General features: G+C 51.8%; 5 protein-coding genes across 5 annotated transcripts; 3 read left to right on the top strand and 2 right to left on the bottom strand.

Annotated features, from left to right (window-relative positions):
- Nucleotides 1-581: 581 nt before the first annotated feature.
- Nucleotides 582-2,321, top strand: J4E88_002970 (uncharacterized protein; the record flags this gene model as incomplete). The annotated part of the gene is made up of 2 exons (XM_049396626.1): nt 582-670; nt 716-2,321. The coding sequence occupies 2 exons, from the start codon at nt 582-584 to the stop codon at nt 2,319-2,321; spliced, it is 1,695 nt and encodes a 564-aa protein (XP_049257974.1).
- Nucleotides 2,322-5,403: 3,082 nt separating this feature from the next.
- On the bottom strand, nt 5,404-6,147 carry J4E88_002969 (uncharacterized protein; the record flags this gene model as incomplete). The annotated part of the gene is made up of 1 exon (XM_049396625.1): nt 5,404-6,147. One exon carries the CDS (start codon nt 6,145-6,147, stop codon nt 5,404-5,406), a length of 744 nt encoding a protein of 247 aa, XP_049257973.1.
- A 3,569-nt stretch (nt 6,148-9,716) lies between these two features.
- Nucleotides 9,717-10,172, bottom strand: J4E88_002968 (uncharacterized protein; the record flags this gene model as incomplete). Its single annotated transcript, XM_049396624.1, has 3 exons — nt 9,717-9,840; nt 9,894-9,932; nt 9,982-10,172. The coding sequence occupies 3 exons, from the start codon at nt 10,170-10,172 to the stop codon at nt 9,717-9,719; spliced, it is 354 nt and encodes a 117-aa protein (XP_049257972.1).
- Nucleotides 10,173-11,332: 1,160 nt separating this feature from the next.
- J4E88_002967 (uncharacterized protein) lies at nt 11,333-11,995 on the top strand (the record flags this gene model as incomplete). Its single annotated transcript, XM_049396623.1, has 1 exon — nt 11,333-11,995. One exon carries the CDS (start codon nt 11,333-11,335, stop codon nt 11,993-11,995), a length of 663 nt encoding a protein of 220 aa, XP_049257971.1.
- A 619-nt stretch (nt 11,996-12,614) lies between these two features.
- On the top strand, nt 12,615-13,521 carry J4E88_002966 (uncharacterized protein; the record flags this gene model as incomplete). Its single annotated transcript, XM_049396622.1, has 3 exons — nt 12,615-12,620; nt 12,812-12,818; nt 12,875-13,521. The coding sequence occupies 3 exons, from the start codon at nt 12,615-12,617 to the stop codon at nt 13,519-13,521; spliced, it is 660 nt and encodes a 219-aa protein (XP_049257970.1).
- Nucleotides 13,522-15,559: the final 2,038 nt, after the last annotated feature.

Genomic DNA, 15,559 nt, shown 5'->3' with positions numbered 1-15,559 from the left:
CGCCAGTAACGGAAACGACACGATTGGACGTTCACTTCGAAGGAACCTGACAGCGGAACCCACATCCTGTCAACGCACGACAAGCCTTGGTTCAATTACGGAGTGGAACCTGCGAAATTGGGTGGCAGTCTCGATTTATTAGATGGATTTCCTCCCAGGCCGTTGTGCCATATTGCTGTGTCTGACTACGATATATCTTTCTTCCTTGTTGTTGTTCTTTTTGCTTTGCAGCTGCGCTGCGTCCTCTCATTACAATGCTTTTCAACTTCACCGACAACGCGCTAGCCGCTCGTCACATCCAAAACGATGCCGATGTCGAATATACCATCGACTATTGGGGTTATGCGGTGCGGAACTTCCCGTGCACCAATGATGCCGGGTCGTGCGAGTATCTTGATTCCGTTTACGGCAATCACCAAACATCGATGATCTTTACCTTCATTTTCTGGGCTGTCCTTGGTGCGATCCTACTTGCGATTCTCGTATCTCGACTTGTTCGACCACGAAGAAAAGATGGTGCCAGACAGAGCCTGTTGTATCGCCTCGTCAGGCTGACATCTTCAACTGTACGACGACATCTCATGCCTGAATGCTCCAAGGTATTCAGATATACTACGAGGTTGCAAGTCCTGATCCTGGCGCTGCTCTGCGTCTATCTGACAGTCTTTTCGTGAGTCAGGATGCCCTTACGGCATAACATAGCTGACGTTCAAAGGTTCACCGGGATCACCTACAAGACGTGGATTACACCCATCAAAGGCACCAACCTGCACAACACCCGCAGCGGTATTGGTGGCTTTGCCGATCGCGTTGGTGCTTTCGCCTTTGCTTTGACTCCCCTGACCATCGCTCTGTGTAGCCGCGATTCTATGCTCAGCATGGTCACAGGTATCCCTTATCAAAGTTTCAACTTCTTGCACCGCTGGACGGGCCGCATCATCCTTGTCCAATCTTTCGTACACGCGATCATGTGGACGATCGTTGAAGCAAAGCTTTACCAACCCCAACCAACAACGTACAGAGAATTCATCAGTCAGAAGTACATGATCTGGGGTTGTATCGCACAAGGCTTCATCACCTTCTTGTTCGTCTTCAGTCTCAGGCCGGTAATCCGCTGGACGGGTTATGAGTTCTTCCGCAAATCGCATCTCATTGTCGCTGGCCTCTATCTGGGAGCCTGCTGGGGCCACTGGGAGAAACTTTCGTGCTGGATGATTGCATCACTAGCCATCATGGGCTTCGACTTGGTCGCCCGCAGCGTCCGCACTTGGCTCATTCACACCGGATACAAGGACGGAAGTCTCGGTCTCGGTTTCCGCTCCATTCCAACAACCATGGAAACGTTCAAAGACCCAACGGGTACCATTGTGCGCATGACATTCGCTCACAGCCATAAAGCCTGGGAGATCGGCCAGCACTACTATCTGACCTTCCCCGCGCTCAACATCTGGCAATCGCATCCTTTCACCCCGGGATCCAATCCTACAAGCTCATCTCCGGTGCAGAGTCACACATACATCATCCGCGCCTGCAAAGGCGAGACCGCCAAGCTCGCTGCTCTCGCTGAACAAGCCGCCATTTGCTACCCGCGTCGCGATGCCTCCACGCCAGTCATAATGATGGGACCATACGGCAGCGCCATCACGAACGACGAGGTCTCCAACGTTCTCGCTGTCTCTGGCGGTACTGGAATTACCTATACCCTTCCCGTCATCATGCACGCATTAAGCGACGCCTCCCCTGCGCGCAACATCGAACTTGTCTGGACAGTAAGGCACCTCGAGAACCTTGCCTGGATCGCACCTGAACTCGCTTATCTGAAGTCACAACTTGATGGTGCTGGTGCTGGTCGACACTACACCGAGGACAAGCTAGAGAAGGCACCAATAGTATCGGTGGAGGCGAAGAAGCGCCTCAGGATTCGCATCTTTGTGACTCGACCTGATACGACGAAGTACCAAAAACCATCTCATCAGCTCCACGATGACAAAGACAAAGACTTCGGAGATGGCGGCTCATTGTCGCAAACTTCTTCAATTAATTCCATGTCTCTAGACCGCAAAGTTGAGGAGCTTAGCCGCCAATGCCCTAACTTCACTATTACATGGCTTAACAACACACGACCGGATATCCCCTCCTTGGTCGACACGTACATGACCGAGACGGTCGAGAAGGGTAGAACACAAGTCATCGGTTCTGGTCCACCTGAGCTAGGAACTCAGCTTCGGGCTGCTGTTGCGGCGAAGAACGTGCCTGGGAACGTTTGGCGAGGCGATGAGGCGAGTGATGTTGAGTGCGTCTGGGATGACCGCATGGGATAGGACATTAGATGGACATTCCTTGATTACTTTCGCTGTAGATATTTGAAGCAAAATGTGCATACAAAGAGACACACCAGTCTCTCAACTTATTACACTGGGCCTTACTTCCACGCATTATTATCTACTGTCTGCGCACCACGCCAACCTAGGAAAAAACTGAACAGCCTGGAGCCTACATTGGCGCTAGGTTACCGCCTTTGCAAGGTTTTGGCTTAATGTAGCATGCAGACCTGTTCAGTTTTTTTCTTGTATGAGGTGGCACGGTCAAGACAGCTCTGCCCTCGGCCTCTTCACTGGCACATCATGCAACTCGCTCATCTGCGCCATATGTCCTCCAGATGCACCGCCATCAGTCTTCAGGGCAGGAACCTTTTCTGCTTCTGCGTGTACAAATTGCGGTTCCGACGCGGCTTTGCTCCGCTTGCGCTTGCGCAGTATGCAACACGTTCCAAGCAGGATGAGAGTTATGCCAACGACACCACATACAGATCCTATCGCTACTTCGCGCCTATGGGCAGACCAGGATTCGTGCTCTGGGGTGGCGAGGGGGAGGCTGTTGCGCTTGGGCTCGTTTCGCTGCTAGTGAGAGCTGAAGTTGAGCTGGTACCAGCGCTAGAGGTTGACGAGGAAGTAAGGAGGGTGGTACTGTATTGCGACCAGACTGTCAGCGAAGATGTTCCATGGAAGAACTGTAGGGGTAACGGGAAAGGATGTAACTGACCTGCTGATCGTCGAACTCGATGAAGACGATAAGGCTCCCGCATCTTCGATCGCAAATCGTCCGTTGAAGGTGTAGGTGCAGTCGTTCACGCCTGCATCACAAATCGCCATGAAGTAGTTGTCTTTCCCTGCAAGCATACCAGATGGTATCCATGTATAACTGCCGTTGTTAGGCGTCTCATCTAGAGCTATCAGCTTTCATTCCAATACTTCTTGCGCCACTGAAGCCTGGAGGTTAGAAGAGTCTTACTTGTTATCAACACCGCGGTTGTATCAGCAAAACGAAGATCAATTGACACTGGACCTGGTGTGCCATTGGACCATGAAATCAGGTACGTTTCCTCAGCTTCGATGACTTCGCCCGCTGCTGGGCTGCTCATGGGGTTGTTTCCATCGCCATAAGCATCGCAAAGAACGAGCGAAACAGCGAAAAGATATTTAAAGAGCATCATGAGTGACTGAGTGATGTATTGCTGGGGGGGGAAAAAGTTTGGTATGCGCGTCGCGCGCCACGCACCGGTATGTGTACCTACCCCTAAAGAAGCAGCATTGCTGCAACGGGCAAGCCAGAGTTGGTGCGGCTGAGGATCGTCTGTGGGGGTGGTATTAGATTTGCTAGATTGGACCAATACGCATTAGGGTTGTGTAGTGCAAAGGCGCAGTGGCTGTGGTGGTACTCCTAGACGTTCTTCCTGCTGGCTCGAATTAGTATCGCGCACGGCTCAATACAGTGGCCATTGGAAATGAGCGATAGCCAATCTCATACAAACAAGATCTTGATTTTGGTTGGGTCGTGTTGCTTATCTGGTACGAGAAACTAGAAAAGGGCATTTTGTGGCTGGTTTCAGCCTTGCGGCATGATTTCAACTCTTTCTGCGAAGTTACCCGGAAGCCCTCGCAAGGCATCCCAGCCTCGCTTTCCAGTCACCTTCGCGCGTGACAAAATCTCCATGCCTCAGTTGTTTCAGACATCTTCAACTCTTCCTCTTCGCAGTGTCTTCGGTCGCATGGGTGGGTGTGCATCCATAACGACAGCACGTTGACGCACGCTACATGCGAGAAATCCCCGACAGGGCAGTTCTGTAGCCCACCAGACCTAGATTGAAAAGCTGATTTTGCAGCCACGACGAACTGTTCATCCCAGGCTCCGCTGCCAGTATTGGAGTCTATGAAGAACCATGGCTTCCATACCACCGGTTCTGCTCAGTACTTGGAATGCACATGTATAAGTTGGACTTATGTAGGTATTCGCCAGGATAGGGACGGCGCGATTGCCGCTTTCGAGACGTTGGGACTCGGCGTAGTCATGGTCGGAGGATCACGATGCGAGAGCACAGGCGAAGGGTCTAGACCTGATGAACATTAGCGATAGAAGACTACGATCTGTATGCAGATGCGTACCAGAGCAGTGCGACAACGGATGAGACACGGAGACATGTTAACATAGTTCAACTCATGGCCGTCTACAATTATCTTGACATCCATCTCCATATCTCGTCCGTGCACTGCTCTATTCCTGCCGATACGCTTGAGCAACCTCGAAATTACGGTGTATTGGAGGTACTGATATGGGACGAGGATGAGCAGGATGGCGTTGTCCAATACGGTGAAGAGGGCGTCGCGATAGGTGGCTGCAATATCGATGGTCGTATCTCATGCGCCGTGACTGGACAGAGCGAGGCGAAATCAGTCTCTCGAGTGACAACTGCTGTGATGATCTGATCTGAGAGGCGAGAATGTATTCTCGAAGTCCAGCGCGATCGCTGCTGGAGTGGGAAGCTGCGCACGCGGAGCTGACATTGTGGTGCTCGCTAGAAGACGCAGCTACGCGTCAGAAGGGGTTACCATCGGCATCTGCAGTGTTCATGCGGCTGCATCGTTGAGGCGGTTCGGGAGTCGGTGAAATCAATGATCAACCATCAATGACAGATGCAGAGAGACGGGCACGCGGGCTGATGCTCGCGGTTTTGGCGCTAGCGCCGACGACGCGTCAAGGTCCCCGCCACAATCCATGGATCACAATGGCGCGTTGGGCGTTTGGCAGAAGTCACTTCTCTCCTTCTTCTTATCAAGAAACGAAAATACTTACCTGAATGCACTTCGTACAAGGAAACATCTAAACAAGTCTGCAGACTACAACAATGTAATAATATGCGAAGTAGGTGATTTAACGTTGATGTAGGCTCCAGAGTGTTGAGTTTTTTCTAGGTCGACGCTCATTGGGCTTTGCGATTCAGCGCTTCATGGCGAAATACAAAAGCCGGAATCATTTGGTGACGACAGGAAACATCCGCTAATTCTTGCGAAACCCTCAGCACCTGCTGGCCCTGCAAAGCCCCCGCCGGGTCAAACGAATAACGGTCTAGGTGTCCTGTTGTTCCCAGAAGGCAGTGAACCTGTCTGGCGACTCGCCGAACATCTCCCGCTCCAGCATCTCGATGCTGTTGTTATCGGAAATATCTTCATCGTCAAAGCACATCAGTTCCTCGAACATCGCGTCCGGATCTTCTGCTATCCCATGGTCCACATCCATCGGAATGGTGTCGCCCATAGTATCATCGACTCCCCTCCTCGTCTCTCTAGGAGCATCGCCACCACTCATAATGCCAACGACTGAAGCCCATGACGGATGGCTTCTTCTTCTCAAGTCCTCGCTGTGTTCAGCCGAGTGGTGATTTTCGCTCTCCACACTCCTAAGCAAAGGCGGAAGACTCGTATTATTCGCGTCATCTTTTCGATCGCCCGCTACGACCCGAGCACCGTGAGCTTGTAACAGGTCGACGATATAAGAGTGCTCTTGATTTTGCCGGTTGCTCCATCTCTCCATATTGCGTACGGCCATCTCTATAGCAGACTGACCGATTTCACCGTTTCCTCTCTGTAAACGGGAATGGATGTCGATATCGTTATGGTGTAGGAGGAGATCAACGATACCGATGTTCGCGCGTTTGACGGCCACGTGCAGCGGGGTTTGACCGGAGCTGTCTTTCTGATTGACATCCACATCGGGATGAGTAAGATCGTCTCGCGTCTGATGATCTTCGAGCAGAAGCATAGCCAGACTGAGGTTACCCTCATGAGCGACCCGGTGCCAAAAACTCCCCATCTTGTGTGGGCATGATGCTACATCGAGTAAATATTCTCCCAGAATATCAGCATGCCTTTTCGACGGCTGTGCTGGGACTTCCAAGCTTTCTTGAATGATGTTCAAAGAAACTTTATCATGGTTGAGTAGGACCTCCGCAAGCCACCAGTGCTCTCCCGAAATTGCTTCGTGTACCAGCACTTGTCGACTATTGCTTGCATCCTCTCGATCCATTCGACTATCTTCCAACAAGACACTCAAAGTTTTGGCATCATTGCGTTGTACCGCTACCTGTCGCATGTTCAACCCCGAGCGTCGATATACTCGGTTCACGTTGACGTCCTGTCGAAGCAGTAAATGCTTTACCAAATCGGTATCTCCATTGAACACTGCGATTTGCAATGGGCTCATTCGAGGATGGAATTTGTCGAGACCATCCACATCAAGGCTTCGGTCGTCATATGCTTTGAGCATTAGCCTTATGATCTGTGCATGTCGTCCATGGCATGCGAGATGCAGAGGACTCTTTATGTCTTGTCCCCTCCCATCCTCGTCACCTACAATAACGCCAGGGTGCTCAAGAAGTCTCTCTACAACTCTTAAGTGCCCTCTGGCGGCGGCGATACCCAATGGCGACATCTTGCCATATAAGAGATTAGGGACGATCGTTTCAGACTCGAGGAGAAGGCCTACGATCTCAACACGTCCTTTGGCAGCGGCCAGATGAATGAGACGACCCCCATTCCTGTTGCTACTATACATGTTTGGATCCAACTTCCCAGATTCCAACAGGCATTCTAGCATACCTATCTGATCTTTGGCGACGATCCGAGATATGATCGGCCTTCCGATCTCACTGATCCACTGCTGTGTTATCTCCAGTAGCGATGTCAATGCAGCCATAGTTGCTGTTGAGGTGGACCGAGCTGCGATACTGAAAAGGTCAGGACCAATCTTTTCAAATACGCGTTTGTCGCAACGTAACCAGACTTCCTCGAAAAGTCTATTCTGCCCGGATTCAATCAATGCGCGCAATGCATGTTCCGTGATATCTTCCCTCCTCTCCATGAGAACCCTGACTGCGGATGTACGACTGTGTGATATAGCCTCGTGTAAAGGCGTCCTTCTGTTTTCATTGAGAACATTCGACCTGGCACCCTGCGCGATGAGAAAACGGATCGTTTCAATCTGATCAGCTTTAGCAGCGCAATGTAAAGCTGTTGAACCGTCATCAGCTTGCATGGAGATGTCCTCGCCCGACTGCAGAATAGCTTGTATGAGGCCAATCTGACCCGCCGATGCTGCCTGCATCAATGTGCAAGTACTTGATAACTCGATTTGAACATCTGATTGCACTCCGAGTGAAGTTGACTGCTGAACTCCTCGATTACGCAATCCTTCGGGATCGCTAGGGTAACCAATTGTTCTCCAAGAATGACTGTTCCGAAAATGCTGACGCAGGTTATCTTTGCGGGAAGCTCTATAGGAGCAGCCAGGGGCGACACATGGGTGTCGGGCTACGCCAAGTTGGTGCCGTGCCTGCACATGTCTGTTGAGATCGGAACGTAGAGCGAATCTTCTCACGCATTCACAGCATTGGAAGGGCTTTGAATGTGACTTGAGGTGTTTGCTAATGTCATCTTAGTAAACACTGGAAGAACATCGGCTCACAGCCTTACTTGTATCGCCCCCGAGTATCGAAAACCCTAGGACATTGATCGCAACGGAAGCGCTCGCTGAAGTACATCGTGCCAGTATCAAACTTGTGCGTGCTTGACGTGCATGTGTTTATCAAGCCAGAAGGCGACGCTATCTTGTATAGCCCTTCGAGGATGTGTGGGCTAAGGTTGAAGGCTTGGAAACATCACCCAATCATCTCGAGGTCCGGTGAGCTGAAGCCCTTTTGTGACGATAGAACACCCGATTGGTCGCCCCTTTATGCATGTACGTACGGTGAGGTCACTGAGGTGTCACCAACATCACCAAGCACTCTTCATGTGATCAGTCCCCCGACAGACACTCATCCTTACTCCCGCTCTCCCATATCACCGTTGATTTACTCATCCCACCTCGTCCAACGCGCTATCTGTGGACAGATTCCACTACCTGCACATTCTTGCGTCGATACTCTCACAACAAACACCACTACTCAGGTAGCCCACAGTTCTCAGCAACCAATACGACGGCAGATATAACCACCTTCGACTTCGAAATGGACGTTTTCAACGGTCAAATGGAGTTGTTCGACCGCGAGATGGAGTTGCTCGATCTGGGCACCCCAGTTGCCTGCCATGCCGCAGGACCCATTTCGCTAACTGCATTCGGGACTGAAGGGGCTGCAGTGCTACCCGAGGTCTTGGCAATACAAGAGTAAGTTTTTTTTTAAACTGACAGTGAAAGGCACACCCACATGGTGATAAAAAAAAAACCTGGCGCCCCTCATTCGCTCGATGCTGATGGGTCCGTGCACGTATACGACCCAACGATCGGTACTACTAGCATCCACCCCGGTCATGCTGAGTACTCTGGCGCCTTCGAGTTTGATCTTGACTTGTCCATGTACGATGTTCCGGCTGTCCCTTCGCTTGATAATGCCTTCGTTCCGTGGGTGCTCCCTCGATCCAGTCACTTCCTGAATGAACGTTCGTACTTCATGCCAGGATTTGGTCAGGCCTTCCAACCCATCGCTCCCGCTCCCGCTCCCGCTGATGTTCAGCCCAACATTGTCGCACCGCTCAACTTGCCACCGTGTGCGCCTGCAGTCGCTCGTCGCCGCACTGTCGAACCACGCTTCCAGTGCAACATTGATGGCTGTACCAAGTCATACCGCCGTGTTGGTGATTGCCGCCGCCACACGCGGAAGCATCAAGCCCCTACTCTCAGGTGCGTTGTCGAAGGCTGCCACATGAAGTTTGACCGCATGGACAAACTTCGCGATCATGTTCGCCAGGGTCACAAGATAAACTTGTAAGGGTTGAGCCTTTGATTGGATCGCTTTTGTGGAGGATTTTCTGTGTTTCTTTTGCTCATCCCCCACCCAATCGTTACGTTTCGGTTAGTCCGTCTGCCATCACCTAGTGATCGATACTGTCAGCGTTAGTCTTATCCATCAAAAAATATAACAGTCATTACCGGAATACACACCTGGGAGCCTATATTAACGTCAGGTTCCATACTTTGCTTGGTCTAGCCCAATGTATTTCGGTTTTCCTTCCTTGTATGAGGTGGTCACTGCCGAATCCCTGCATGTTAACGTCTTTATCCAGTTCAAGTAGGAAATGCCTATCCAGGTGCGTTCAGGAGGCAACTGCTTTATTATGAAACTAAAAGGCTTCCGTACTACACGATCTATCCCCAAACCAAACTAAACCGCCAACCTATCAAAAGAGCCTCTCCAGAGACGGAGGTCGAAAGTAAAATTGCACCCATCTTCGGCTACGAAGGCCGAAAGCTTGTCCCATCCTGACGTTCCGGTGATGTGTTCCAGTGAAGTACCGAGTTCGCGCACCAAGCTCATCTCGAACCAGCCCAAAACCACCAAACAATTGCTAAGCATCGGAAAGACAGGAAGGGTAAACCGAATGCGACTCCTAGATGCTGCACAAGAAAGACGAAACATCGTCGTTCATAGTAGAGAACGAGCCGTGGGAGCGAATGTTGGCGACCTCACCCGTGGTAGCAATCTCGCCGTTTCCATTTCGGCAACCAGTATCGCTATGAGCTAGTCAGCTTATGCGATCTTAGACCTAAAATCTGCGACCACTTACTTGTAGAAGATGCAGTTATGGCCGTTCGCCTTGAGCGAGCTGACCTTGTCGTTCAGCCTTCCGGCACCCTCTGCTGAATGTTAGCTACCAGGTTGTAGGAATTGGAGGTGTTGGGAAGGACTTGCCGCAGATGCCAAAGTGGAAGTTCACATTGAGGCAGTCGTTGAAGTCCTTGTTGGAGCAGAGCTGGACACTGGGGTTGAGCTGCCTCTGCTGGATGGAGGCGGCGAAGGCGGCCGAGGAGGCGAAGAGAGCGATGATGATGGCCTTGGAGAACATGTTGTTGAGTTGGAATGAGTCGATGGAAGACTTGGAGTGGTGAAGTGTGATGATTGATTGATTGAAAGTGATGGTTGTAGATGATGAGAGATATCTGTCTTCCGCGGAATTGCTTCAGTTCTTATAGCTCTCGCAACGCCTTCAACCCATCCCTCTTTCATCTCTAACACATCATACGGCACTGTCTTTGACCCCCAAAAGCATAGCCATGAGCAAGTATTGGCGGTCTCTCATCGCTGAGCCCTGAATACGACCGTGACTGATTCGAGCAAATGAAGCCAAGTATGCTGAGATGGTGTTGTAAAGGCCCTACACCTCACCGACAAGTAATCACGTCGAGAAGGCCTAGCATAGCAAAACTTTTCTTGGGCATACCATGGTGGAAGCGAGATGTGAAGTTCGAAGTAACATGCTTGGCAGCCGTTGGATTAGTATACATCGGATGACTACCAAGACCGTGCTCGGGCCGGTCTGAACAGTCGAGTGGATCGAGAAAGACGGACCGATCCAGGTAGTCGGAAGACCCTGAACGACCCTGAATCGTAGGGCTGACATGGTCGAGACGGTCCTAATGCAGGTCATAAGTCTGGATTTGTGTCTTGCTTTGGACCGAGTGGGGATAGCGAGGCCATCCTGATGACTGATACTCAGCGGTGAAGACATCTGAGATCCCTTTTCAGCTAGCGACCCAAGTCCTTGGAAGCCATATAGTTACTGCATTTGGCAGTGACCTTACTTCTGGTAATTTCCTATTAGTGCTGGGCATGCTGCTTCTGTCAACGAATAGACCCGATGTCAGCGAAAGCGCGAGCAGTCCAAGTCCTTAGGGCTGATTCGGATACGGCCTCAGTAACAATCGTATGCTTGGTAGTCTGTCACTGTCGCGGTACTTTCTGCTATGGTGCGAATACAGCGGATGTCGATGAGGATGTGAGCGGAGAGCCAGCAGTCGTTGAATCCGTATCCGAAGCCGGATGCAGTGCCTCAGTATTCAGGTATTAAGGAGATGTATGTTGATGAAGCTGCCAAAGTTATAAGTAACGGGCGCAATGCTCTCTTCCAGCATCAGCTCAGTGCCTCACTATCCTTCCTGCATCCTCATCTCAAATCCTTCACTTCTCTTTCCTACATCACGGCCTTCATCAGCTACCTACCTCAACATGACTGCCTCATTCATCAAGCTATCCCTCCTTGCTGCCGCCAGCATGGCTGCAGCCGCCAGCGTCAATGCGACGGCCAACATCGACATCGACGTTTCTTTGGGAGCAATCCCCATCGAGGTCATTGCCGAGAAGGTCCATGTTCCGACCAAGGCCATGGTCGACCTCCTCAACACCGTCGACTATGTCACGATGACCGTGGAAGACTGGTGCCCCCTCCTTCAGCAACCCATTGAAGCCGTCCAGGCCTGGCCGGACCACGTCAAAGAATACGTCTTCACCGAACTCTCGCTCGAGGTCTCGGCCTTGGTCGCCCCGGAAGCCGCCCGTGTTGACGCTGTATCCGAAGTCAAGAGCAACAAGCTTGCCGCTCGCAACGACTCAGTCCGTCGCATGGAGCGTCAAGCGCTTGCCCTTCACGATGCGCGTATCAAATCAGGCCGAAGCGGCTGCTTCCAGAACTGGGCATGTGGCTCTTGCGTCGTTGCTGCTGGGCTTGCAGGCGCTTCCGGTATCGCTGGATGCACTGGCGCTGCTTTGGCCGCTGTTGAAGGCACCGCTGGCTTTGCTCTCGCCGCAGTCTATGCTGCCTATGTTGAATGCACTGCCAAGGTTGGTGGTGCTACTACCGCCGCCATTGGTGTTTGCCACTCTGGCCTCTAGTTCGATACTGTCGGATGATTCGCGGCTAATGCAGTGAGGTAAGACATCTGTTTCCCCTTCACCTTACAGAGAGATCTTTTCTAACGGTATCATAGATTGTCCAAAGGTTTCATTACGACAATCTGTTGGGCGGGTTTGAGCAGGAAGCAAGGGGCTACTTGTGGCAAGGTTTTGTAGATCGGCGATGTAGCCACCATGTCTGTATTTGGTCGATGTTTGGTTTGGTTGGTGTTTCGATGCTTCGATTCGAATTAATGGGAGTGAGTGGTCAGATGGCTGTTGGATGTTTAATCGAGGAATTCACAGATGCAATACTCACCCGTGTCCCGTGTTCCGAGTATCACCAGCCCTAACGCGCGGTGACATGCATGTTGCACCTCTTCTCTCCGCTTAGAGACCTCGCCCGCGCCATTCCCACCTATTGAAAGGGCCCATCTCCACAGCAAGCATGTCAGCGATCAGCGCAAACCCTTGCGGCTCGTCGCCATCGCCCTCATTGTTGATTGAGCTGCACGAGAAGCTGCCACATGCGGCTAGAGGGCCCCGCAAGTCTGGACCCTGAAAAGACGTCACCCGCCAAGATATGATGGCATAGCATCAGCCGCTATTGCTCAAATACATGGCAGTCGCTTAGGACCGATGTGAACGAACAATTACGATTCTTTTTGCTGCACCTGCATACCAAAGACCCTGAACATTCGGTGCGGTCCTTCTACGGCCTCTAGGGACTACCCAGCTGACTGATAGACAGGGACCAGTACCCTCCAATCACACTATTTGACACGGCACCGCCTAGACCCTAATAGTAGTTCACAGACTTCACGTACGTTCACGCTTTCAAGGTTCCAGGATGTCTTGCAGCTTACTAAGATACGACAGCACACACTGTCTTCACCATGAGCTCACGACCATCTCTCATGCCGCCCACCGAGGGCTCCTTCCTCTCATCGGGCGCCTTCACTCCCTCGGGCCTCACACCCAACACACGCTCCGAAGCCGAAGCCGCCTTCACCTCCAACAGCGCTTCGCAAACCGATGCGGCTGCTCCCGACCCAAATCTTTTGCCCCTGATGGGTGCCGGTGGAGGAAACGAGACAACAGACAATGGCCCAACTGAAGCTGTCCGCGCTTACACTGGCTACCGCCGCCCTGGCATGGCTCGAGCAAGTTCAGCGAACTACGAGAACGCACTGAAGCGAGCGCAGCAAGCGTCCGTCTCGTCCGACTTCTCCGCCGACTCTGAAGTACCCGACAACGTCACTACGGGCCAAACAGTCGCGTCGCCGACAGGCTCCACTCCATTCCCGCCTCCCGGTCAAGGTGTAGTGCCCCTCAACTACAACTCTACTCCCGTTGGCGCCGCTCAAGGCGATGCAGTGAAGAAGACTCGTTCGCGTGGCTTGAGTCTCAGTGGCCTTGCCCAGCAGCAGGGCTGGAGCGAGCAGGACTACAAGCGTGTGTATAGCGCCGATTTGCTTGCTGAAGAACCGAAGAACAGCGCTGGATATGGCTCAGGCCCGAAATAAGAGGCGAGCATGACATCACGGTGCATGACGGCGTTCATGCAGGCCGACGCTCAGCCAAAGGCAATGCCGCGGTCATGATCAGGGCCGCCAGCTTGCTACAACTGCTATTACATTTACCATATCATGAGCTACATGCAAGGCGTTGGGTGGAGTTCTGCCAAAACATCGAGGTCGCAGGCCGACGATCCTGTTTAATACATCGATTATGATCCAGTGCATTTCACTATCGTCCTTGACATGGATGCGATAAGAGCCACAAACCTTGAACAATAGCACCTACTAACTGCGAAGCATCATATTGCCCTTCTCTACCATCTTCTTATACTTCTCGCATCTCAGTTTGTTGTTGCACCTGTATACCTCTCCACCCTCTCTACACTGCTCTGGTCCTACGCAGCATGTCATGTCTCTGCATTCGGTCCAGCAAGTCCTTTTCCCGCACGTCTGCTCACATACTTCTTTGAACCATTCATTGCTACTATGTAGTCTTTCGCACTTTCCTTCGCACTTCAAGTGAGCATTACCCAGGTCACAAGTCTCCAGGCATGTATCGCGAAACGCACTGCAACCTCGAGATAAAGTCTCGATTCTACTTGGGGCGGGAGTGAACGGGAGAGAGGTCGAGTTTTGCGTTCCCGAGGAGCGAAAGGGCAAGGCACAAGAACCAGTATGGCAATACGTTGGGGTACTCCCCCAGCAAGACTCCACACAATCCCGATCCGGTGCAAGCGAGGCGTTGATCTCTTGCCATGTTTGTTGCTGACATTGAGTATGGTTCTTGAAGCAATTGGGTGAGCGTAGGCTGTCTGCCAACGCGTCGAGTGTAGGTGGAATACACCTATCGTGTATGCATCGGACCCAGGACTTCACGCAGTCTTCGCACTCCATTGTATGAGCCGGTTCGAGAAGGCCAGCACGATTAGCGAGGTCTTTGCAGATCTGGCGCTCGCACGCCCCGTTGATGCCGCAGTGTACAGGACCGTCTGTGCAGAGCTGGAGCTCGCATTGTAGAGTTCGCTGGTGGTCTGTTGTGTGGAGTGGGTAGGGCGGGGCGAGTTCATACCCTGGGGGATTGTATGCCATTTTGCGTTCGTGAGGTGTCTCACAGCTATTCAGGTACAGCTGACAGTCCGTACACGTTTTCACTTCCGCGTTGTCCGCACCTTTTCTCGCTTCCGCATTCGCTATCCGGTTGAGCTCTACATTTTGCAGAGACAGGATAGGAAAGCGACCAGTGAGGCTAACGTCGCAAAAGTCGCACTCGGAGCATTCTTGATCGCTGCACAGATCATCGGCTGTGTTTCGATGCGATAACGAGCTTAGAAGTACGAGGTTTTCAGCAGCGTCGCCCATGAGCGAGCGGTAGTCGGCGTAGCATGAACGGTCGCATGTTTGCTGTTCCGACCTTCGAATACCGAATAAGGAGGAGAAAGACAGTGCGCGTACAGTAAACGGAAGAGATAAGACAATGGAGGTTTTTGATGGTAGCATGGCGGCGAATGGGATGGGTTGGGGCGGGTTGATTGTAACGAACCTCGAAGCGGGGGCCCGAAGCTTTGAACATTAGAGGAATAAGTTTCTAGGAACTTTATCGTGGGAGTTTTCACTAAGAGAAATGGCTGAGAGTGAACTGACCACCTCGGTATTCCGGGCGAGCTCGTGCAAGTCACGTGACTGGTACTCACCGCGAATGTCGGTCTTGTATCCCGCATTCTGCATTCCCTCATCTCGGCACTCTGACAAACCATGAAATATGACGCAATATCTCGATACGATATAATGAAACTTAAAAAGAGCTATAGCCCATCGAAACTGTTGGTCGAGCCTGCCCGGTCGAGTCGCTGGATTGAGGGTGCAAACACTGAGAGCGGAGAAGGCTTGGCTTGATGCGTTGAGGACCTAGAGTATTGAATTGCATACTAGCTGATAGGCTCTTAGTTGACCGACGGCCCAAATGTTCGAGAATGAGTTCAACTACTCGCTCATTCGGGCGTTTGTCAGTATCGGGATAGCTCTTTCCCTCACTATCGACCTATCA

The sequence above is a fragment of the Alternaria novae-zelandiae genome, assembly GCF_023758075.1.
Source record: "Alternaria novae-zelandiae strain BMP 2774 chromosome Unknown scaffold_4, whole genome shotgun sequence".
In the NCBI taxonomy this organism is placed as follows: Eukaryota; Fungi; Ascomycota; class Dothideomycetes; order Pleosporales; family Pleosporaceae; genus Alternaria; species Alternaria novae-zelandiae.
This window is presented reverse-complemented; position numbering and strand designations above follow the sequence as displayed.